Source organism: Myotis nattereri (assembly GCF_964212035.1).
Source record: "Myotis nattereri genome assembly, chromosome: 4".
NCBI lineage: Eukaryota > Metazoa > Chordata > Mammalia > Chiroptera > Vespertilionidae > Myotis > Myotis nattereri.
Window position 1 is genome coordinate 55,627,395 of NC_138079.1, and position 24,078 is coordinate 55,651,472.

The 24,078-nt window shown below is 39.3% G+C and overlaps 1 protein-coding gene across 2 annotated transcripts in view; it reads right to left on the reverse strand.

Annotated features, from left to right (window-relative positions):
• Nucleotides 1–24,078, reverse strand: part of LIX1 (limb and CNS expressed 1) — a 47,125-nt gene that overhangs the window by 21,381 nt on the left and 1,666 nt on the right. For both annotated transcript variants that reach the window (XM_081090116.1, XM_081090117.1), the window contains exon 2: nt 8,643–8,806. In XM_081090116.1, coding sequence (XP_080946242.1) covers nt 8,643–8,806 — 164 coding nt within the window. The remainder of the gene's footprint in view (nt 1–8,642; nt 8,807–24,078) is intronic.

Consider the following 24,078-nt stretch of genomic DNA (forward strand, 5'->3'; position numbering starts at 1 on the left):
AACGAGGCCTTAGTTAATAATCGGTAGAAAGAGAGCGTTACAATCCCATTAAGCCAAGTCCATGATTTAATCAAAGTTTCTCTTAGTCCTTCTCTCCTGGGAAAAACTTAATTTTATAAACTTAGCTTATTGTGATGTAAGTATCCTTTTACTTCCCTGGACTTTGAGAAGAATCTTTCAGTGCCTGAAAGTATAAAATAAGTGTTTTATATCTGATAACATAGGTGAAGTATGCTTACTGTGGTAGGTAAAAGTGAAACACCCTAGTCTTCTTTTAGCCAGTATGAGCCTTTGAAAGCAGTTTTTCCAGGTATCTTCACAGGCAAAGGCTTTGGTTTGAAAACTAAGTGGCATAAGAATAAAAGACCTTTTAGATACAGATCTTTGCAAGGAACTCGTCTGCTGTGAGGGTTCCATGTCACGTCTCCCAGCTGTGCAGTCCTGCTATGCAACACCAAACACTGGGTAAAATGCAAACAAACAAGCAACAAAATCAATCAACAGGCTGCCTATGGCGATTTTACATCTCAGTTTCCTGTGGTGTCTGGCATTGTACAAGTGGGCGAAGTACTGACCCCAGTGTGTAGCGCCTGTATTTATTATTGTGGAGCAATTTTAACAACAAATGCTTGTGAAAGAGATATGATACCCTAATGAATTAGTGTCCTTCAAATAGATTGAGCTCTCACATCCATGTTTTAGCCAAGGGATACATTTTTTATTCAACCATAACTCATGCACATAAGTAATCGCATGGTCTACTACAATACCCAAAGGATTTTCTGCTTTTTATTCCAAATAAGAATAAAATTCATTAATCCAAACCACTCTAGCAGACTATATCGAAGACCATGTCACTGGCTTGAAAATAAAACTTGACTCACAAACCTTTTAATAAGATGTAAAATAAGATAAAACACTCAATTAAGTTCCCCCTTTGGATTTGGGAACAAAACAGCTACTGAAACCATGAGCAGCTTTCCTTCTGAGTTTATCAAGAGGGGAGCCAGAGGTTGATCTGATGGCCCTTGTGTTGCTCCTATTGTAAAAAAATGAAATAACTGCCAGTTTTCATGGTAATGATATGTGACTAGAGAAGGATTAACTGCCTAGATAAAAATGGCATTAAGAAAAAACACCCAAAATGCACAAATTCCTACTTAATGCCTGTAATATTAGAAGATGGCTTTCTTTATAGAAAACACAATTAATATTAATGTGTTTCATTATAACTTTCTAAAAGAAAAATAATTTAGTATCAATAGGTCATTTTATTTATTGTTTAGAAATTAAAAAATAAATCACATATTCACTTTTCTTTTCCTCTACTACAGTAGTTTATGCAGGAATGGGTTAAAGACAGTATTATGGCTGTTTTCTTTCCCTCTAGTTCTCTGTTTTTGGGGGGGCTGTGGTGTCAAGACTAATGGAAAATTCTTTAATTAGTCGTCTTGGACACAGCTTCCATTTTACTTCAATAGGAGGTTTCTTTGCAGAAAACCAATGGTTTGTGTCCACCAGAACCTTTTGACTGCTTTCCTTTGTACTAGCCAGAAAACGAAAGCACAGTCTGAATACCACTCTTCTAAAGAATGAATGAGCATAATCTCTTATAGCTTTCATGAAACTAGAGGGATTAGTGTAGTATGGAATCCAGTACCATACTATACTTCAAGTATTTTCAATTACTTGGCACCATTGGAGGTGACGACCACAGCTCAGTAAGAAGGCTACTGCTGGCATAACGGCTTCTCCATGTCTCAGCACATGGTCTTGGCATTAATAATCCATCGTGAAGTGATTTGCAGTGCACAAGGGTGACATTTGATTACGTTAAAGGCATTGCAGGAATGAGCATGTAGGCTCTCACAGGCCAAATGCTGGCAAAAACAGGATGAAATGTTATATGATGAAAATATCATTTAAGATGGTTTCTGAACTGACAAAGAAAAGTGCAAAGACATTGCTTTAGGGGGAACTTTTTTTCTGTTTTTTTTCCTTCCTGGTTTTTCTTTCTCAAGTCATATTTTGGAGGGCCAAATGGGTTAAGGGGCTGGATTTGGTAGTCAATCACCCAAACACAATTTCAAAACATATTTGATTCAGGATATTCTGGATCTTTTAAAGCGAGGATGTTATCAATCCTCCTGAGAACCTTAAAATATGATGATTTAAACATAAGGAAAAGGAGACCCTGAAATGATCAGAGAGATCACCAAGACTTCTCCCTGCTGAAAAGTTCAGTTTTTTCATTTTGTTTTCTATTTTTAAAAGACCACAAAGAGGATGTTGAATCTACTTCCTAAGGGAAGTCTTATCATTTTGGGTAGAAATTTATGAGACAATTTAAAACTTCATAGTTCTCAAAGTAGCAAAAACAAAAACAAGAGCATAGAATGTCTTACTTTGATGCCTCTAATCCATTCACGAATCTGTCAAATGCTTTTTATTCTAGACTAGAGGCCCAGTGCATGAAATTCGTGCATGGAAGGGGGGAAGGTCCCTCAGCACGGCCTGCACCCTCTTGCAATCCGGAATCCCTTGGGCGATGTCTGACTGCCGGTTGAGGCCTGATCCCATGATTGGGCCTAAACCGGCAGTCGGACATCCCTCTCGCAATCCAGGACCGCTGGCTACTAACCACTGGCCTACCTGCCTGCCTGTCTGATCACCCCTAACCACTTGCCTGCCTGCCTCATTGCCCCTAATCGCCTCTGCCTGCCTGCCTGATTGCCCCTAACTGCCTCTGCCTGCCTGCCTGCCTGATTGCCCCTAACCACTTGCCTGCCTGCCTCATCACCCCTAACCCCTCTGCCTACCTGCCTGCCTGATCACCCCTAACCACTCGCCTGCCTGCCCAATTGCCCCTAACCGCCTCTGCCAGCCTGCCTCATTGCCCCTAACTGCTCGCCTGCCTGCCTGATCGCCCCTAACCACTCTGCCTCAGCCCCTGCCTCCGTGGCTTTGTCCGGAAGGACGTCTGGGAGGACATCCGGAAGGTTGTTCAGCTGTCCGGTCTAATTAGCATATTATGCTTTTATTATTATAGATAGTTATAATTAGTGTACTTATTACATATGAACAAATATAATGCATACCTGGGTGTGAGTATGGCCAAATTTTGGTTATTCGTGGTCATGGGTACAGAGTGGAGGCAAAGTTACTAATGTATAAATTAAATGCAGAGAGAATTAGAAGGATTTTAAAAAAAATCTTTACCCAAGAATATGTTTTTATTTCTTTTTAGAGAGAGGAAGGGAGAGCACACCTGAGAGAGAAAGAAACATCGATGTGAGAGAAAAGCATACATCCATTACCTTCTATACATGCCCTGACCAGTGATCAAACCCACAAACTGGGCATGTGCCTTGACTGGGAATTGAACCCACAACCTTTTTGGTGTACAGGACAACGCTCCAACCAGCTGAGCCACCTGGCCAAGGCTAGAAGATTTATTAAATCAGTACTTCCAAATTAATCCACTTGCAAAACTTTAACCACAGATGTGAGCTGACTTTAATGTTACTGACTTTTCCTTCTCAGCTCACTGTCTTGCAGAGTTAGGTGAAATATCTTAATTTATATATTATACAGTATATAATAGTATATGCTACTTTGTATATCAATCAATATGTAAAAATGGACAAATATAAACTCATTGATTCTTGGGACTTGTCATTCATTCATTTAGCTACTCATTCAAAAAATTTTATTAGGCACTTACTATATACAAGTACAGTGCTTAGCATTATAGAGATATAAGAATACAGACCCTGTCCCCGAGGCACTTACATTTTGTTATAGAGATAGAACATGCATATAAGTAGCTGTAGCCTATGGTAAAAACAAACCCAAAAAATATTAGAAGTGAAACTGATATAACTGCTTTGGGAAATCAGAGGAAGTAGAGAAATCTAGCATGGGGTTCAGGGAAAATTCATGAGGGATGTGACATTTGAGTGGAGTCCTGGGAGTTGGGCAGGGTTTGGACATGAAGAGAAGGTGGCAACAGCACTCACGAGCAGGTCACAGTGTGAGTGTGTAAGGGGGCAGAAGAGGTCAAGGCAAGAATGAAGAACAGTTAGAATGAATCCCTGAGTGTCAGGAGAAGAATTCAGGGAGATAAAGCTGGAAAAAAAAATGTTAGGGACAATCGTATTATCTTTATTGACAGGTTACAAAATTTAGTGTATAATAAGAAGGTAATAGGGAACTATTGAGGTCTTTTTAAAAAAGAACTTTTTAGTTTGAAATGAATTTTGATTCATAGAAGAGTTTCAAAGATAATACAAAGAGTTCTCAGGATATTTCAATATCATTTAAGTTTTCATGTTTAAAAATATAATTGTTTATGTAGTATTCCTATATTATGCTCCTATAATTGCATCCCTTTTCTCATGCTTAGTGTAGTATATGTGTTGGTTTTTTTCTTACTCAGAAATGCCAAAGATTTGTCTTCCTTATTTATCTTTTCAAATAGTTTTTGGTTTTGTTTACTGCCGGGGTCCAACCCCAGGAGGTCCAGAGGTCCCCAAAGGTGTGGACGGAGTCGGCGAAGAAGGAATGACACGAAGATAGCATTCAGTTGATCAGCAGCCTAGCCAGGATCTCTAGCCAAGTTCTCCAGCCAAGTTCTGGTCTGGATCTCCAGCGAAGTTCTGGTTAGGATCTCCAGCCAGGTTCTGTCCAGGTTCTCCAGTCAGGTTCTGTAGCCAGGTTCTAGTCAGGTTCTCTTGCCAATTTCTGTAGTCAGGTTCAGTCCAGGATCTTTTGCCATGTTCTCTCGCTAGGTTCTGTCTCTAGGTTCTGAGGCCAGTTTCTGTCCAGGATCTTTTGCCATGTTTTCTCCAGCGAAGTTCTTCTGTCTCTAGAGAACGTTCTGTGTAGGTTCTGTGCCTCCTGGTTCTGTCTTCTTAGTTCTGAGTCTTGCTGTCTTGTTACATCTGTATTTATACCAGTTGATTCAATCTTATCAATCTCTATTACAAAGGTTAGGGCGTTTCTTATCTCCATTCCAGGGAGTAAAGATTATGTAGCTTAAGCATGATTGTTCATAGTTAAAGTGATTAATTACCCACCTGGCACTTAGTTAAGAGGTTATATTCCCTCCCTAACTTCAGGGGAAAATCCCTACCTGGGGAAACAACCTTTCTCAGAGACCTTGGTTAAAACACATAGTGCCAAGAAGGTGAGCAAACATATTAAGAACAGTATGCCATATATGCCAGGTCCCTTGAAACAGCAAGGATGGACTGGCTCCCGGCAGTTTACCTGGTTTGTCAGTTTTTGCCTTACTTCATTAACTCCACCAAAGCTACCCTCATGTATATTCAGTCTATGTTAAAACAAACACATGGTTATATTAATGTACAAATGCTATATCAAATAAAGTCCCCTGATCCATCTTTTAAGCAGAATGCTGAGTCTTACACAGTCACAGAGCTAAGTGATTCTTTTGTCCTGGTTCTGCTTGGAATATGATTGACCATTTCAAAATAAAAATCTGCGCTTTTCTTTAACTCAAAGAAAATTGCTTCCATTATTTATTTCTACCTAGCTATTTCCTTTATCTCTTTCTAGAACTAATATTAAATTAACTAGAGGCCCGATGCACGAAATTCATGCAAAGGGCTCAGCCCTTGCAGCCATGGCTGCTTCGGCTGGTCTTTGGAGCCCCTGCAGCCTTGGCCGGCCCTCACAGCCCTGGCTTCATCTGGATGGTTGTCAAGGCTGTTGGTCATTCTGCTGTTTGGTCTAATTAGCATATGATCTATTTATTATTTAGGATGTTTACCTCCAGATTTATCCCCATGTCTCCTGTACTATATTTTTTAATCTCTTGTCTTGTGCTCTAAGTTCTAGAAGACTTACTTTACTATTTATTTATTTTTTTACTTTGTTATCTTTTACTAATTTGGCTGTGATCTATGTCCACTCATCTACTTACTCCTCTTTTATTTATTTATTCTTCTAGTTTGGCAGTCATATTTTAAATTTCCTGTTCCCTACTTACTTCTTTTATCATAGACTAGAGGCCCGGTGCACAAAATTTATACATGGGTAAAGTCCCTAGGCCTGGCTGGCGACAGGGCCAATCAGAGCCTTCTGGCTGCTGACTGGGGCCTTCTTTCCTTCATTCTGCGCTGTGCCTTGGTGGTCAGCGCATGTCACAGCAAGTGATCGAACTCCCAAGGGGACAATTTGCACATTAGCCTTTTATTATATAGGATATTTTAGGGATAAATAGCTTCTCACAATTTTTTGAGGATACTCATTGTGATACTCTCTTATGTCCTTCGCTACTTGAATTATTTCTGTTCTTTTGTTTGCTTGCCTTGAACTTTTCTCTTATTCTTTTAGCTTTTCTCAAATGTTTGGTGATCTTTAGTCCACTGACATTCATGGACAAAGAAACTGATTTGTTTAGGTGGCTCTCAAAAGCCCACTTGGTGGTGAGTAGGTCTGTTTCCCGAGGAGGTCTCCCCTGAAACAGGAAGTCTGATGGAGACTATTACTTTACTGTGGGCAGGCTTCACCTTAGAACATTTGAAGATGGTACTACAGAGCCACAAGGGTTAGAGAATCCCTTCTGCAGTGGCTGCCTTTCTTTCCCCTCCCCTGCCCGTCATTCTTGTCTAAGTGTCTGGGGTTACATCAAGCTCTGTTCTGAGGCTTCTAGACCCACTTTCACATCATTCTCATCAAGCAATTCACTTTCATTGGCCAGAGGTCAAAACCCACTGGTGACTATTGCTCAAGGTAGAAGCAAGACCTCACTGGCTGGCTGGGTCAGCAGGTTTGAAAGCAGTTTTTAAATTAGCCTTAAATTACCTCTTCCTACTGCCAGAATACTTTCTGAGACACATGTGAATATATCATTCTCCTGCTCAGAATCCTTGAGTGGTGCTGATTTTATATAGAATAAAACCTGTTGTTCTTTACAAAGCATGAAGATCCCTTATGGTCTGATATGGGTATCTGACCATCATCTCCCACCACTTCCCTGCCACAGACAAAGGAAAACTCCCAAAATTCTGAAAGTGTGTGTGGTTTTTGTCACTCCATGCCTTTGCATTCACCATTCTCTATGCTGAGGATGTCATCTCTCCTTTACCTACTGGCAAAGACACCCTCAACTGCAGATCTTGGCTTGTGATTGCATTCCTCATGAACCCTTCTTTGGCTTCCCTAGGCATCAGGTTTGTGGGTCTATTTATATAAACTATATTCTCTCCTCACTCCACAAAATATGTAAAATAGCATAAAACAGATACATGGTAATAGGATAAAATAAGTAAGTGAGACATACTAAGTTCAAAGGAACACTAGAGGTGGAAATATAAATAATATTAAGTATTACATGACATGCAGTTCTGTAGACTTACACTACAAAGAGATACACTGAAAAGTTGACTCTGGGCTTCCTGCTTGTCAAAGGTAAGAGGGAAACTTAAATGTTTATGAGTTTCACATTTTCCACAAACTATAATAAGGTGTTTTGCCAGTTATTGCAAATTGAGAGATAGTTTACTGTACTAAAAAGGCACTTACAAAGGTGACTGCTAAACTGAGAAGTTCCTTCCTTTATGCTTTTATTGACCCTCAAACACAATCCTATGTCGTTACTATAATATTTTTGTACATTGATTCCCTCAAGGTGTGAACCATATCCTCATTACTTGGCCTGATGCTGGATACTTCCTAGTCACTCAGTGAGTATTTGTTACACACACTTGATAACCAGATGTTGATTAGGCCAATGTTTTTGTGTGAGTAGGTGTACAACTAGAAATGAATCATCATTTACACCCCTCATAAACATCATAAAGATTCAACCACCTGAAGTCTTTCTAATAATTATCAAAACAATTGGAATACTAAATAAACACAATGCATGTATATTTCATGACTCCTGACCAATCCTGTGGATATTGTTCCTCATCTCAAAGTTGAGGAGATCAAGGAGTTAAATCAATTTCCCAAGAGTTAACAGTTATTTAGAGGCAGAATTTGAACTTAGCACAAGTGCCTGAGCCCAGCCCTGTAAATCTTAATCTTTGCTGTTGGTTCATGCTTTGGCATGTAGTAGATTGATTAGTACTTGATTACAAAATTCAGGAAAGTGGACACTATCTACTGGTGGAAGGGTCATGATGGAAGGACTTTACCAAAGTTCCTTTGTTCTTTAAGGTATATTCCAAAATATTTTCTGGGAAAAAGGCAGCAACTATCAGGCAAATAAAATGCTGTAAAATTCACTTTCAATAAAGAATTATTAGGGGATACCCTAATGTACAATATTTCCAGTTTAAAAAATTGAAATATCTGACCAATTTTCATATATATATATATATATATATATATATATATATATATATACACACACACACACACACATCCTATATAATAAAGAGCTAATATGCTAATTAGACGAACAGCAGAACAACCTTCTGGGCGAAGCCAAGGCTGCGAGGGCCGAGCCCCTTGCACAAATTTCGTGCACTGGGCCTCTGGTACGTATATATAATGGAATATGACACAGCTTTTTTTCATTGCAACCAAGAAAACTTACAATGTTGCCATTTTATTAAAGGGCTTACTCTATTTTAACTTTCACTGACCAACGTATGGTTGCTTCTTACCTGAAAGTTGCCGAAGCAGCTTCCCCCTGGAAGGGTCACATAACTCACAAAGGGAGGCCCAGGAGATGGCAGTGACTCATACACCACCACACCTTCACTGGGGAACGCAGCCCTCTGCTGCTGCTTGCTTTCCCAGAATTCCTGCAACATCGACACAACGTTCACTGAAAAAGACAAGAAAAATATCAGTTATTCAAAATGGACACACTCTGGCAAAACAAAGTTTTATTTGTGGGGTGCTTTTAGTTGTGAAAGAAACAAATATTACTTAACACAAATGTGTTTATTTCTTCATGAGTCTGGGTCAAGTGGCTTGGTGCTCTAATTCTAACCACATTGCAGTATTTTAAATTGACTTTACAATTTAATATCAAATTTAAAAATCTCACTCTTTCTTCTTTGAAAATTTGCCTTAATAAACTTTGTCCAGACCTATAATTACCCAGGGCCTCTTCTCCCATTTCTCATAGATTCTTAAACCTGCAAAGTGAAAGCCAAATTTGAAGGTAAAGATGTAAGCAGTGTAATTTTAACTGGGACTTGCCTATTATAAGGTTTAAGAGGAAAAAAGGCAGAAAGAAGAAAAGTCTTTCATGCTTCTCCCCACCCAATCTTGAGAATGAAAGGCAATTGTGTAATAAGCAGGAGGCTGGAAAAAGCCATAAGTGAAACTAATAACATGGAGACCTTGTTAAGGACCACGTCTGTTAGATGACTTCAGAAAACATGGTAATGGCTGGAGCCATGTGTTTTAGATTAAATGACCTGTGATAGCCTGCAGAATTTCCAGATCAAATTAGGTTGGTTTGTTTATCCTGTACTGCAAATTGAATTGTGGAAATTCACAAGGAGAATAGAATTGTAGAACTTACGGGTCATGCAGGCAAAGCTCTGCCTAATGCAGGAATTCCCTGCTCAACGCTACTGACAGATGCCTGTGCCTGAACACGTGGAGAGGCCTGGTACTTGGCACACCTTGAGGCAGCCTATTTCAAGTGCTAATGGTTCTGACTGTGAAACGGTCCTTTTGGGACTGAGCTGAAATCTGCTTTTCTGTAAAGTTCATTTCTGGGGCCCCCTAAAAGCTTATCCCCTTATCCACATGAGAGCCTACCACATAACTTGAAGGCAGTGAAGGGCGTCTGTTGTTTTTACCTGCCTGCCGTTGGATTCATTCCTCTCTTTGTGGAAATAGCACAAAGGTTTTTCTTAAACAACTACTTTTCCTTCAACCATGTCTTCTCCAGGGCTGAGGGTGGGAATTTGACCAAAGGCACGTCATCCACCGCCGGTAAGTCCAGGAATTTTGTTGGAAATGTTGGAAGACTAGATTCTTCTTTTTTCACTAGGGTTGCTAGGATGATAGGAGCTAAGTGTGCTGCTGCCCAAGCAAAGGGGAATCAAATTGACAAGAAAACCAACGGAGAAGGGCAGAACCAATAGATGGAGAAAGACTAAGTCCTGACAGCAGACTTTGAGCTCCTGCACCAACACATCCGCTTTTTTCTTAAACTGTTTTGAACTGGTGTCTCTCACTTGCATATGAAAATATACTAATACAAACCACTTTTGATTTCCTTAAGTTCTAGATTAAATAATTTTTTATTCTGCCCTGGCCAGCTTTGCTAAGTGGTTAGATCATTGGCCTGATAAGGGCTGAGGGTTCGATTCCCAGCAAGGGCACCTAAGTCTATTGTAGGTTCCCCAGCCCCGGTAGGAATGCATGCGGGAGGCAACCAATCAATGTCTCTCTCTCTCTCTCTCTCTCTCTCTCTCTCTCTCTCTCTCTCCCTCTCTCTCCCTCTCCTTCTCTTTCTCCTTCTCCCCCTCCTCCCTTCCTTTCACTCTCTCTAGAAATCATTGGAAAAAAATATCCTTGGGTGAGAATTTAAAAAAATAATAATACTTTTGTTCTTTAAAGCATTTTTTTGTGTAGCATAGGGTCTATATGCCCTTTGACATTCTCTGGAATTTCCTGGATGTACTTCAAAATGCTGGGTGTTGATATTTTTGAGGGAGTCAGGAGAGTCACACTGACCTGGAGGCAAAAACATTGCACAATTCCCTTTTAAACTGTTTTTAGAGCACCTGACTCCTTTCCCTCACCCTAGGTCACAGATCAGTTTAACAGTATGTGGTTCAGGCAAATTATCGAGACATCTAAGGCATTGAAATCCTGTGTGTATTTAAATACTGCAGTGTTTAGTTTCTCCCCCCCCCCCCCCCCCCCGCTTTATTGAGCTATATTGTGCAGTGTTTAGCTTTTAAGAAGTGGTTTGTAAAGAAACTGGGAAAATGGAAGACTACTAGAGGGGATAATTGAATTAAAATATAAAATACAAGTTGAAGTGGTCAAATTGAGATTGGTCACCTAGAGCTTTTCCATTCACTCAAAAATATTTGAAATGATATTTTCTACCAGTTAATGTAATTCAAAATAGATTTAGAACATTTATTTTATAAATTATATTTCTTCTGCTCACCCCCCTCCTTCCCTCCTATTCCCCCAAAAAACAAGGATTTTGAACTGGTTGATTTGTGTTTCTACTTGCATTTGAACTCCAGAATTCAGCAGAGATGTCTTGAAGATTGAAGCCTAAAACCAAAGCCCGTGCCCTGTTGTTCTGATAGTCAACAAAGCATATTAACCGCTATTTTAAGTAAGTTCATTGTTGAATGATGTTCAGCTGAGAACTAGAGTAGGAAGTTGAAGACTCATGATTATTTAGGTGAAATGAACACAAGAATTTTGGCACATAAAGCTATGTGAATTAAAGAGTCTGAAGGTAGGTACTCAGTAAAATTTCTACATGAATAAAAGTAGCAGATTTCACATTTTTCATTCTGCAACCTTGGAAGATTTCTTTGATGGTTTTATGTATGTCATCACCTCTAAAGAGTGCAACATATGTCCATGCACACACACAATCCATCTTCCTATTTCTATCTCCTCTGGATGACTGCAAAACCAGATGAATGGAGTGCAGAGGGAAGAAGTCCAGCTTGCTATTTGGAATTCCAAAGATCCAAATATCAGAGGATACTCTATTTATGAAAAACATGCTCCTCTATTTTTTTGAAGTATTAACAACAAGGTTCATGGACAATATCAAAGAAAATATGAGCAGAGGGTTAAGAACTGCTCAAGAAAACCACCCAAGTTTGAGAATAGGCCCCACAGAGTTTAGAGAACTGCAGTTGCACCTTCAATGCTCCACAATGAACCTGCCTTCATGTTACAGAACAAACTCGGGCTCTCAAGCATGTGATATCTGGAGTGGCTCATCTGCACAGGTGCCCACTTCCACCTGAATCCTCAAGTCTTAAATGAATGTGTGCTGCTTCTCCTGGGCACTGTTATAGTAGTCATTGTCTTGACCTATTTTTTAGATGTTTTTTCTTTATGTACTCCTTCTCAGCTGCCATAAGTATGCTTAAGATGATGAATGAATGAATCAATCAATCAATCAATCAATCAAATGAAACACTCAATATTGAGGCTATTTTTGGATGCTAATTATTAAAATTTTCCCATTATGGTCAAACTTCTAGAAAAAAAAATTTCTTATGTTATAATCTATGTTTTCTTATTTTCCATTCATTTTTAACCTACTACCATCTGGCTTTCCTTTATTTTATCCCACTGAAACTACTCTGGCAAATATCACCAATTCCTAATTTTCAGTCCTTATTTACTTGACTTCTAACTGCATTTGACACAACTGATCAATTTCTTCTAGACAATCTCCCCAGGCTTTTCTAGCAGTCCTCTTGATCTGCTTCTCTATATCTGTCTCTCTAGTGGGTTTCTCTCCTTCTGCCCACCCCTAATGTTGATTTGCATGACAATCCTGTCCTTGTTTTTTTTTTTTTTTTTTTTACTTCTCTCTGCTGTTCTCCTCCAATGACAGAACCTACCTCCCTAACTTTATCTACCATAATATGCACTGACAGCTCCCAAACATTCTCTTGTAACTCCAGCTTTGTTAATAAATACTTCCATTTGTATGTTGCCCAGATTTAACATATTCCCAAACTCAGCTATTTTCTTTTCCATCAACTCTTCTCTTTCTCCCGAATTACTTAGAGTGTGATGTCACCTAAATCAGAAACCTGGCAGAAACCTTCATTTCCTCTCTCTCTAGCTAAATAAATGCCCAAGATTTGTCAATTCTATATCCTGACATCTTCCATAGTCCCCACTTCTCAGTCTATCCTGCCTTTGCTGCAGTGGCTCATAGCTCACCAAGTATACCACAATACCTTTCTGATTCCAATCACCCTCCCATCCAACCCATCCTCTAATTGTTTCCAGGAAAATCTTTCTGAATCTCATAGCTGATCAAATCACTCACAGATTCTTAAATCCTTCCGTGAGTCCCTCATTACCTACAGGATAAATAACTCCTTGGCAAGGCATGGGAAGCCCTATGTCTTGATATTCTTTCTCATTCCAAACTTCTCTCTTCAAATGACCTTCCAGGCTTCCACAGCCCCATTCTTCTTATGTTACTGGAAAGACCCGTATTTCCATTCTCTCCTTGGCGTGCCCTCTTTCCACTGTCTGTTGTCTTCTTTAATGGCACCTACTCTCTCTCTCTCTCTCTCTTTTTTTTAAGATTTGCCCTCAGTATCAACTCCTAAGAAATAAAACCAAAACAAAAAGAAATCTCTAACTCCTTGCTACAGAAATTGCAGTCCTCTGAGAAACAGCATGGATATCATTTGGGAACTTGTTAGAAAGACAGGATCTCTGGTCACACCCAGGCCCACTGTACCAGAATCTGCTTTCTTAACAAGGTTGCCAGGCAACCCGCTGCACGTTGAAGTTTGAGAAGTCCTGCTGTAGGAAGAAGTTATTCTCATCTCCCTTACCATGTACCCATTATATGCCAGGCACTATGCATTTTCTCATTTAATCCTTACAATGTTCCCCGAAAATAGGTTTTTATCATCCATAACTTATAGATAAGAAGTTCAAGATGCTCAGGGTACAGTCACACAGCTACTCAATTTTAGACCTGGGATTTTAAACCTAGTTCTTGCCTGAGTGTATAATACATGCTCTTCATTTATCCTGAGACACTCCCTAATTATGATGGAATTTAAGTTGTTTACATGTATAAATAGTTCTCTTCAGAGGAAGAATTATATCATTTTCCTCACAATGTCTGGAACATAGTAGGAGCATAAACAATGTTAGCTGAGTATTTGAATGTCGTCAGAGGAATGGAAAATATGCTGCATTTGTGAGGCTGTAGGGGAGGCATAGGAGGCTCTTCATAAAAATCACTTCACTTAGCTCTTTCCAGGGGCTATTTTTCTGACATTTGTTCTTACAAAGTCAAAGGAAGCAAAAGCTAATATTTTTTCATACAAGTGATATGACATGCTTCCAGGTTGGCACTGTCACATGAAATGAGCAGTCTGCATGTATGTGGACAGGTATCCTGATGACCAATCTTCAGCCAGCACTTTGCCCTGGTTTAAAGCAATGGTATAAATATACCCACTGATTATGTGCTCAGAGGGGGCTGTAACTAGGCATCCCAGTAGAGTACCTTCTTTCAAGGAAAGATGACTAAAAGAGAGACCACAAGAGAAACAAGAGGAAATGACAAAAGACTGAGGAGGGTGTTGACAGGGGGGCGTTAGCAAAAGTCAAGGTCAAGTCTGTGTGATGGTGCCCTCCACCTCAGGGCCAGGAAGTTATAGTCTGGAACACATCGTTTTTGGCCAGGCATTATTTCTCCCAAACCTTAGTAAAGTTCTTTTTCAAAAGTTTCTACTTTGTCTCAATGGACACTAAAAGAAAATGTTATTCTAAGAATAATAGCATAAAAATCCAGTTCCTTTTTGTGAATAAGACACCGGAGCTTCCTTTCCCAACCATCATCTGCAAGCCAGGAAGAGGGCTCTCACTAAGTACCGAAGCTTTCAGAAATTTGAAGTTCCTAGCCTTAAGAACTGTGAGAAATAAATTTCTGTTGCTTAAGCTGTCCAGACTATGGCATTTTGTTACATCAGCCCGAGCTGACTAAGATAAATCTCTTTGGCAGTTTTAAATATTTTGTGTAGTGACGCCAAGACAATTTGCTATGCAGTTTATAGACTATTTTGTATGGCTATTTTCTTTTTCACTGTGTTTTGAAATTTCTTCATGACAGATTTTTCAGAGTGGTAATTAGATCCCCAAGCAAGTCTCTCATAAATGATGTTTTCATTTTCCCCTTCCTTAAGCTTCTTTCTGATTATAAAGTTCAGCATTGAGGGATTCACAGGAGACATTTGACCAATGAAGACATCCAGCGATGTTAACCCCTTCACTATCCACCCTTTGACTCACTCTAGCAGGAATCCTCAATCAGCTTCAGCAAAGGCTAAATCTATCAAGTCAGATTTGGCTGGACGTCCTTCTGGCCAGAAGAATAAAACACCTTGTGATAGTTCATCCTGTAGAGCAGTTTTCTGGCAATTAACTCAGAGCAGACTGTGAGAGTCAGGCTAGGGGCTCTGGTTCATTCTTCTCTAGAGCTTCCTTGGTATCCAGCACAGGGCTATTCATCTAGAAGCAGTTGTTAAATTCACTTGGAATCTAAGAAAACTCCACATATCTGAACAGTTTGAGTGCAACTGAATGAACGTATAGAAGGTAAGTGAAGTCACTATGATTCATGGAGAGATCAGCACTTCCTTCTGGAATGGCAAGTTTCATGTATAAACCACCATGGTGCCCACACAGCATGGATGTGGTGGTAGCAGCCATTCTTCAGCTGGAGATGATGGAGTATATGCAGAAGGATGAAGCCTGGTCAGAGGAGACAAGGGATAGCTAGCCACCTGGCAGTTGGGGCTTTACCTTCGTAATAAGTAGGGCTTAGGAAAATCCCAAATGGGGGATGATGAGTACTCTTGTCTCACAGTACCCAAACTAATATATTCACAGTACAATTGTGAACAAAATGTTAAAGTGCTACAATATAGAACAGAGATTGATTTGAAAGTGATTGATTTTAAAACTTAAAAATTGATGATACAATAATTAAATCAATAGAATGAAAAAAAGTAGATGAATTTGGGCTGAAAAGGTCAGGAAAAATCTGCATAAAAGTGGGGCCTACACAGAACCATCTCAGAGACATCAGATGGAGACTAGGATAGGAGAAGAGGAACTGTGCTCCCAAAGGAGAGAGGGTGGTATTTGACAAAAAAGAGTAAGAAAACTACTAATGCCTCAGCTGAGGGATTGTATAAGGGAGTCATGGGAAAGGGTGCCATGAGGAAGGGAGTACGATTTAATAAGAGACGGGTAAGGGGACTTAGCTCCTTTTAATGATTGAAAACCAACCCCATTGTCCTGGGGCCCCAGCTATGCCCAAGAGGGAGAGAAAACCAGAAGCAGAGAATGCCTTTTTTCCCTTGCTAACACGACATGCTGCCTGTGGTGGTTCCATCCATGAAGAGGAAGGGCCCAGACACTGGGAGAGGACGTGTGGTTGCTCTTTTGCATCTGGGTTATCACAGGAAGCGTGTTTCTCAGGGAGGAGCTTGGGCAAAATAAAGTCGTTTAAGTGAGGAGGAGGTGAATCAAGCAAGAGAGTCTTGCTTCCTGGAAAGAGCACAGAGTCCCATAGGAGAAGGAAATCAATAACTGGCACTCAGAAGGCTTTTATCCTAAAAATACAGCGCTTGCCATTTTCACAGACTGAACACAATGGAGATGCCGGTCGGGACCCATGATCTATGTTTTCATACGGGAATTCTGCAAATGTAGTGGATGCAAATGCCCCATGGATTATGGAATATGTCACAGAAGAGTCCTCAAGTAAAGGCACTGGTTCAAACACAATAAAATTCAGACCACATCGTGTCTCTCCACCTTTTATCAACAGGCAGGCAATTTGTTTAGTAGTTAAAATTATGGACTCAGGAGCCAGAATGCCTGAATTTGATTCCTGTTTCTACCAGTGTCAGGTACCGACCTAACTGCCCCAGGTTTGTCTGTAAATGCAGTACTTACATCACAGGGTTGCTGTAAGGCTCAAAATGAAAAATGCTCAGAATAGAGAGCTTTAATATAGTAAGCTCCAGAGTGTTAGCTATTATTTGTGGTAAGAGACGGTGAAGGAAGAAATGAAAAGGCCTGCTTATATACTTGCATGCTGCATCTTTGAAGTGGACTGTTCCTGGTTTAGAAACCATATCATTAAACCTTCTAAAAATAGGCGATAAGTCTGAAAATTCTCTAATTGTATACATTGTGCTATTTAATTTATTTCCAAAGTATGTGGAGAGTTCAGAGATGGAAAAGAGAAAGCTCTTTTGACATCACTCACCAGTAAAGTCAAAACTTCATTATAGCCAGAAAATAGATGAAATGGTACATGTCTCAAAATTGGAAATATGGATGTTTATCCCATTTTTTTTTACTTTCTAATGAATGTTAAGGGCAATAGACCTGCTCTTAGCAAAAACTGCAGAAAGTATCTAACTTTTATTTTAACTTAATGTTTAACGACTACTTATGCTTCAAGAAAGTAGAAATATTATAGTTCATTGCCCAGTTCAATTACCTAATATAAGTCCTGCATGGAAGACAATAATTTGTCTGCAAAAAGGAATCATAAAAGTATGTTATAAATCTATCAGAAAAGAAGAACCAATTTTCCTTATGCCTTATATGAGAAAAAATCCTAGCTGGGTAAAATGTACCCTGCCAAAAACAATTAAAGACAAATTGAAAAGGCTACCATTTAAGGATACATCATTAAGAGGCTTTCTCGATGACTAACATATTTTCAAATTGATTTTTTTGCCTCCAAACAGATGGATTTATGTTCTGTAATATTTTAATATAACCTTTAATTAAATTAGCCTTAGCAGATGATATTTTAAAGTTAATTAGTACTTTCTATGCTTGCAATTTAATCATCTAAAACTTGTTCTTGCCAATGTGCTATTCTAGTTTTGTTGAGGAAAAAAATACAAAAACAAGAAAAGGACCCCCAAATCATTTGGGTAAAGCTCAAGGTACGATGCAATTTGCCATTCATGAAAAATGGGCTGCAAAATAGGGTACCTTCGCATTGTGTGCTGGGCTTGGTGAACCACCAGCCAGCTGTCTAATCATTTATAACCATCCTCAGGCTTTGCCAAGTTTTGGCCACATAATGGAATCTTGCTGACACAGCTCGCATGTCAGGTATGATGTATCGGAAACTTGGGCCTTTTTTTCTTTTGTGTAGACACTTTCTAAAGGTGGTCACAGCCACACAGCAGGACTGAGATGCTTTGAGTCCTGCTTTGCTCCCAGCAGAGAAACTGTCTTTTGGGAACACTCCTGTCAGTGCCCAACTCCTTCCTTCAGCTATGTCTCTTCTTTTGTTGGCTTTTTCTTCTCTTCTGGTCCCCATCCTCTACCCCAAACACTTTTTCAAGGGAATCATGATCCTTTACAAAGTGTTTTACAAAGTTAAGCAAATTCTCCAAAATATGCAACAAGTATATCATTCTTTTTGGTTTAGTTTTCATTTTTAAAATTTAAAGTGCTGAACTTTGGTGGGAAGAAATTTAACATTTATTTTTCTGTGTCTTTGGAAGTACATGGTGATATTTTTTAAAGGCAGAGGGGAGAGAATATGAAGGGGCAAGAGGGAGTTGCAAAGACAAATGAAAAAAAAAGTCATTAAGTATAGCAGGAGTAAACCTCAGCAGCAAGTTGAGTTCCCATGTGTGGAGTATATGTGCACCTTAGATAAGATAATGTCGTATATCACAAAAGCCACGTAAAATAAAAACCTAATGTAATCTATTAACCAATCAGGAAGACTGTATCTTTTCGTGTTCCATCGGGTCCTGATAATGCTCTGTATTTAAGAGACTTTGTAGGACTGTTGATTTTAGATTACCAACCAAGGACTAAACAAACAAACAAACAGCAAAAAAACAAAACAAAACACATTACTTCACTGACCAGTTCTGTTTAGTTAAAATAGTCAAATCTTTGCAAATTTGGCCGTACACATATAACGTATCATCCCTGGGAACAATCGTTATAAAAAAGCTCTTCAAAACCCAGCCACAGTTATCTAATGAGGGTTTATGTTCAAGGAACAGAGTTTGGGCCAAAAGAGGATGGTGAAGGGCCTTTGGTCCCTCACAGTTGAGGGAGGGTAGACCCTGAGGGTATGAGGATTGGCAACCTGAGTCACCGTACCAAGGCGATTGGTATGTGGGATGATTCAGGCTGTTCTACCACGGCCAACCTGAGGCAGTGCTCAAGGAAGTCGCCTGAGGGCTGTGTTTATTTCAGAACCCCCTCTTACTCCATGCTCCCTCCAGTCTCATCTGACTGTCAAATTAACCCTGCATGCATGTAAGCTGTGATTAAAGTGTCGGGGGATGACGACTTAGAACAGTGGTTCTGAACCTTGGCTGCACATTAGAATCACCTGGGAATCTTTTTAAAATCCTGATTTCTGGGCCTCATCCTCTGGAAATTCTGTTTCTTTGTTATGGGGCGAGGCCACAACATTAGTAACAAAGAAACAGAATTTCCGGAGGATGAGGCCCAGAAATCAGGATTTTAAAAAGATTCCCAGGTGAATCTAATGTGCAGCCAAAGCTGAGAACCACTGACTTAGAAGGTCTGATTATGGTTTATTTCATCATAAAGAACAGCACCTGACAATAGGAAAAATCTTCCCCCGGTTGTGAAAGAGGAAATCAACAAACCAACAATCAGAACAGGTCTGCTGGGCACCTGCTAAGTACTGGTTCCATGGGAGGCACCTTGGGGGTTCCATGGACCTGCAAGCTGTGACTTTGCCCTCCTGAGATTTCCAACTTAGGTGTGGACAAAAACATGCCAGTGAGGCCATAACTCACAGTGTGGAGCCACATGAGAGAAATATAAACTACACAGTACAGGCCGTAAGCGCCAAACGAGTGGTGACTAAATGATGGGTTCCCACAGCTGCCTAACAGGATGAGATCAAAATAGGGATCAACTGATTATCATCGCAACAGGGAAAAAACCCAAACCATAATTCAAACAGCATTCCATGGACACCAGAGAGAGAATGGAGAAAACTGCAGGGAGTGTAATAAGTGTCTATTTTGTCAATATTAAACTTTCAATAGGATTCTCTTTATTTCTTTTTCTTTTAAAATAAGATTGTTTTAACTACCTTACACTAAACTTACATGAGCATTTGAACATGGAGGAAAAGAAATGAGTCTTTGGGGTTAAAACTTCACTGTGAAGTGTATTAAATAAAGAAGATTCTTTTATGAAAGGCTTCTAAAGTTGTCTTACATTTCTTAAATCAATCTGTAGCACATAATCAGTAAAACCGTATCATTTAAACAGAAAATTCATAACTTAGAAACTCACCCTTGGGCAGCTGTATCCTATTATGGGCTGTAACTTAACACATGAGTTTCAGAAGTTGTTAAAGTTTGAGTTCAGGCTAACAAATCTTAACTGTTAAAAAAAAAAGCCTATGTTAAGAGACAGCAGACCATGAAGAGGCACCTGATTTGATCACCGGATGAATGTCAATCACATTTTATTTTGATTTGTTAAATCTTATTTATACATTGAGAAATAAGTATAGTAGGACAGATATGGCCATTAAGTGTTCAAGAAGCCACTTAGTTTTTTTCCATTTAAAAAAATTTTCCTCTGGGACTGAGACTTTCAGTATTTAAACTCTGCCAAATGTGTATTTACTGAAAAAAAGGGGAAGGGTGCTTATCCCAGTGATACCTGAACTGAAATCTGCATTTTCAAATAAAAATAGTTGTTATTATCTCAGCATAAATTTTTAAAGTAAAATTGGCATCAGTAAACCAGATGTCCACAGTTCAAATTATTGTAATTATGATTCAATAATTTCTCTAAAATGAGCTAGTGAGCAGTGAAGGTTCTTTTAACCATATTCTTCCAGACATACTTTACATGGTGAATTCAGTGCAATATGTGTAGAGATTTTACTGCACAAATACCTTCATCTCTTACATCCTACTTCATTCTTTTCTGTGAAATGCAGAAAACACACATGTACCATTAAATTTATAGACTTAGATAACTACACTGAAAAGCATGAAATGGAGGAAATACTTGGCTCTGGAGGATCTTGCTCTTTCGCATTGCACACAGCCAGACTCATGATCACTAAGAGGTTTTTAATAGCTCTATAGTCTGGTCTAACTTTTCCAAAGGGTAAGAAATACTTTTTGAAGTATTCACCTATCTGATATAAATAAGACGTTTTATGCAGAAAAATGTTTCCCCAAATGGAAGAGTTAATGCACCTCAAATATGTGAGATATTTCCTTCTAATTGTGCAATGTTTAGTAAAGGGTCCATCTTATTTTATTCATTATACAATTTGGGGAAACATGTTGGTGAAATCTAACATGGCACTTTATAAATCAGTCCTGGAAACAACACATTCTCATGGCTTCAATGACAACTCAGATAGCTTTTTAACCATCTGCTTGAGAAAGTTTGTCTGATTTTGGCCTTCAGACAGTGAATGTGGTTTCTCCCTACAGGCATGTTTACATTTACAAAGCTTGCATCTTGCCGGAATGGGTAAAATAATTCTTGCTGTGAAAAAGCTGTAATTGTCTCCCAACTTAGTATCAGGAAGTGTACCTCCTACAGATGTCACTATAATCTTTTCCCTAGTGCAACAGAAAGCCATAAACTTCCAGAACTAATCTAGGATCACTGTTAACTCCAATGGCTCCCGACTGCCTGCGTGCCATGGTGACTCCACCTGCCTCAGCCTTGCCTCCCTCTCCCCTGCTCCTCCCGGCCCATGCATTGTTTTTGTATTGCCTGATCTGCCTTTGGACAAGCTGTTCTCGTTCCTCAAAAATGCCCTTCCCCTTTCACTGTCATACTGTTCAGATGTGCCCATTAAATGGGTTCCCGCTACACTTCCAGAAGAGTTCATTTCAATCCCTCCTGTTTTCCTGGAAGATATTGCCATGACATGATCATTTAACACCTCTGAGAGGCAATGTCTGGCAGTGACTAAAGGTGAGGAGTTGGAAGATAGAATTTGAATTCTGGCTCAATCACTTACTAGCTGTGTGACCTTGGGCAAGTCACCTTAACCTTTCATGCGCCTCAGTTCCCTCATCTATAAACAACAATATCTGCATTACTATGAAGGATTCATGTTCCTAGTATCGTGTCTGTCATGAGTTCTTGGCATCCTAGCATTACCACCAATGAAGAAAGGTCCCAAAGATGGCAGATAAGCATACTGTGTTCTTGTAATTTGAAGAGTTAACACTCAGAGTAGAATCTGACAGTGCAGCCACCTTGAAATCATGCGGTGATTTCCTTTGAGAAAGCATGTGAGAAACTGTCAAACAGTGGCAAACAAGTAGGAAGCTCACACACACACTCTCTTAAAAGACCTGACAGGGGCTGTGGTTAGGATAGCTCATCTTTGGCTGTGACACATGACACGAAAATAAATGAGATGTTGCAGAAAGACACGAGTGGAAGGCAGCAGGGAGATATGCCCTAGTATCTGTCTGGTGGTGTGGCGACTCCCAGTGCTTCTTGTTACACAGCGGGGACACTCAGGTATGGGGAACAGTCAGAGACAGCTTAAAAGAGCAAACTTCAAATGGAGAGCCCACCTTTTAAAAATGTCTTTCCATTATTTTTCATTTGAGGTGTAAAATAGGGAAAAGGGAAAAAAATGTCGTTTTATTCTACGTTTATGAATAAAATATGTAAAGGAAAGAAAATGAAAAACAAATGACAGCAGCAGCCAGATGAACACCTTGCCTAAAACAAACGAGGGATTTAATGAATTGCAAAATGCCACTTGGAAGGCCTCCTTGGCTGAGACATGCATTCAAATCTTATTTATTTAAATGACTGTAACTATCCCCATGGGCATTGGTCTCAGACTAGAAACTCTGGGTGCTTTTCCTAACCAATGTGAAGAGAAAATTCAATTTACTATATATATATATATATATATATATATATATATATATATATATATATATCACAAACCAACTGAGAGCAAGAAATTAATAAAATGATCATTTATATCCCCTCTATTATGTGTTTCGAAAGAATAGAGAGAAAAAAACTGCCTTTGCATTTATAGAAAAGGAATTTAGAAAAACAGGTTTACAGTGTTGTTTTTTTACGCTCCTTTGTTTAACTGTGCTGGGCTTTTAAAATTCTTGGATTGCCTTTTCATCTTGCAGGAAAGTAAGGTAACAATTTTTCTTAAGCAATTGGCAGTGATGTGCTTAAGTGCTTAACCTCTTCTGCAAGGAAGAGCCTGGGCCAGGGTGGGGGATGAGGAGAGGAGGCTGCTCAGAACCTGCCATTCAAGGCTGGCGGCAGCGTTCTATAGGCTGTGTAAAACAGGAAGGTGGTGGCAGCAACTTACAGGTGTGCCAAAGAAAATAAGTCCGTGTGCTAAACTCTGGCATGCACACGGGAGGTTGCCGAGGCATGGCAAAGGCCCAGGTGGACTTTTGATATCCTGCCCCAGAAAGTAGTAAGCCTGTTCCCATTTATGCCAGGAGCATGGTGAGTGGCTAGATGTTTTGATGTTATAAAAACTCCTGGTGCAGAAATCTGCCACTTGGCTCACTTTCATTTGGTCATTTTTCAGATTAGAAACATCTGAGGGAGAGGATGGGTTGTAATATTCACACCTTTTAAGCAATGCAGTCAGTTGCAGAGTAGCAGCCCATTCTAGGGTAAGCAGGCAATGCTATCTGGTCAAATTTCTATTCTATGTTAATGAGTGAAATACATACAATGGGACATTCCTTTATTTTCCATATAAAAGAGTTTCTGCAAAGACCTAGATGACAGAAAGAACATGATGTATGCTTTATTTTAACCCTTCTTCTATTTTATTCTCTATGCTAAACTGTAAACAATTTTGGGGGTTAATTCATTTTAAAAAGTGGGCCATGATTTCAGATTAAACTTCCTAAATTCACAATGATCAATGAACTCAGTGAAAAATTTTCCCTGTATTTCTTTTTACTGCTTCCACTAACCAAGCCCTCAGCACAAGACCTCCTGGTCTTACACAATTTATCCAAAGCTCTGGGCAGGTCAAGAGCCCTTTATCCTTCACTGGTGAATTCAGGGCTATTGTATGAGACACACATTCTTTCCTTCCCTTTTCACTTAAAGAAACATACCAAACCTGAATAGACTCCAGGCTAGATTGGGGTAGGGAGTGATTTTATTAGTCCTAACATAGCTATTGACACATGTTTGAATACAATATAAGAAGAAAGAAAGAAAGAAAGATCTTTTATTTTATGTCTTAAAGGGAAAATTAGTTATAATTTAATTTCTAAAAAGAAAAATGTATAGAATAAAATGGCCTAACATTTCTTTTTTTTCATCACACATATGACA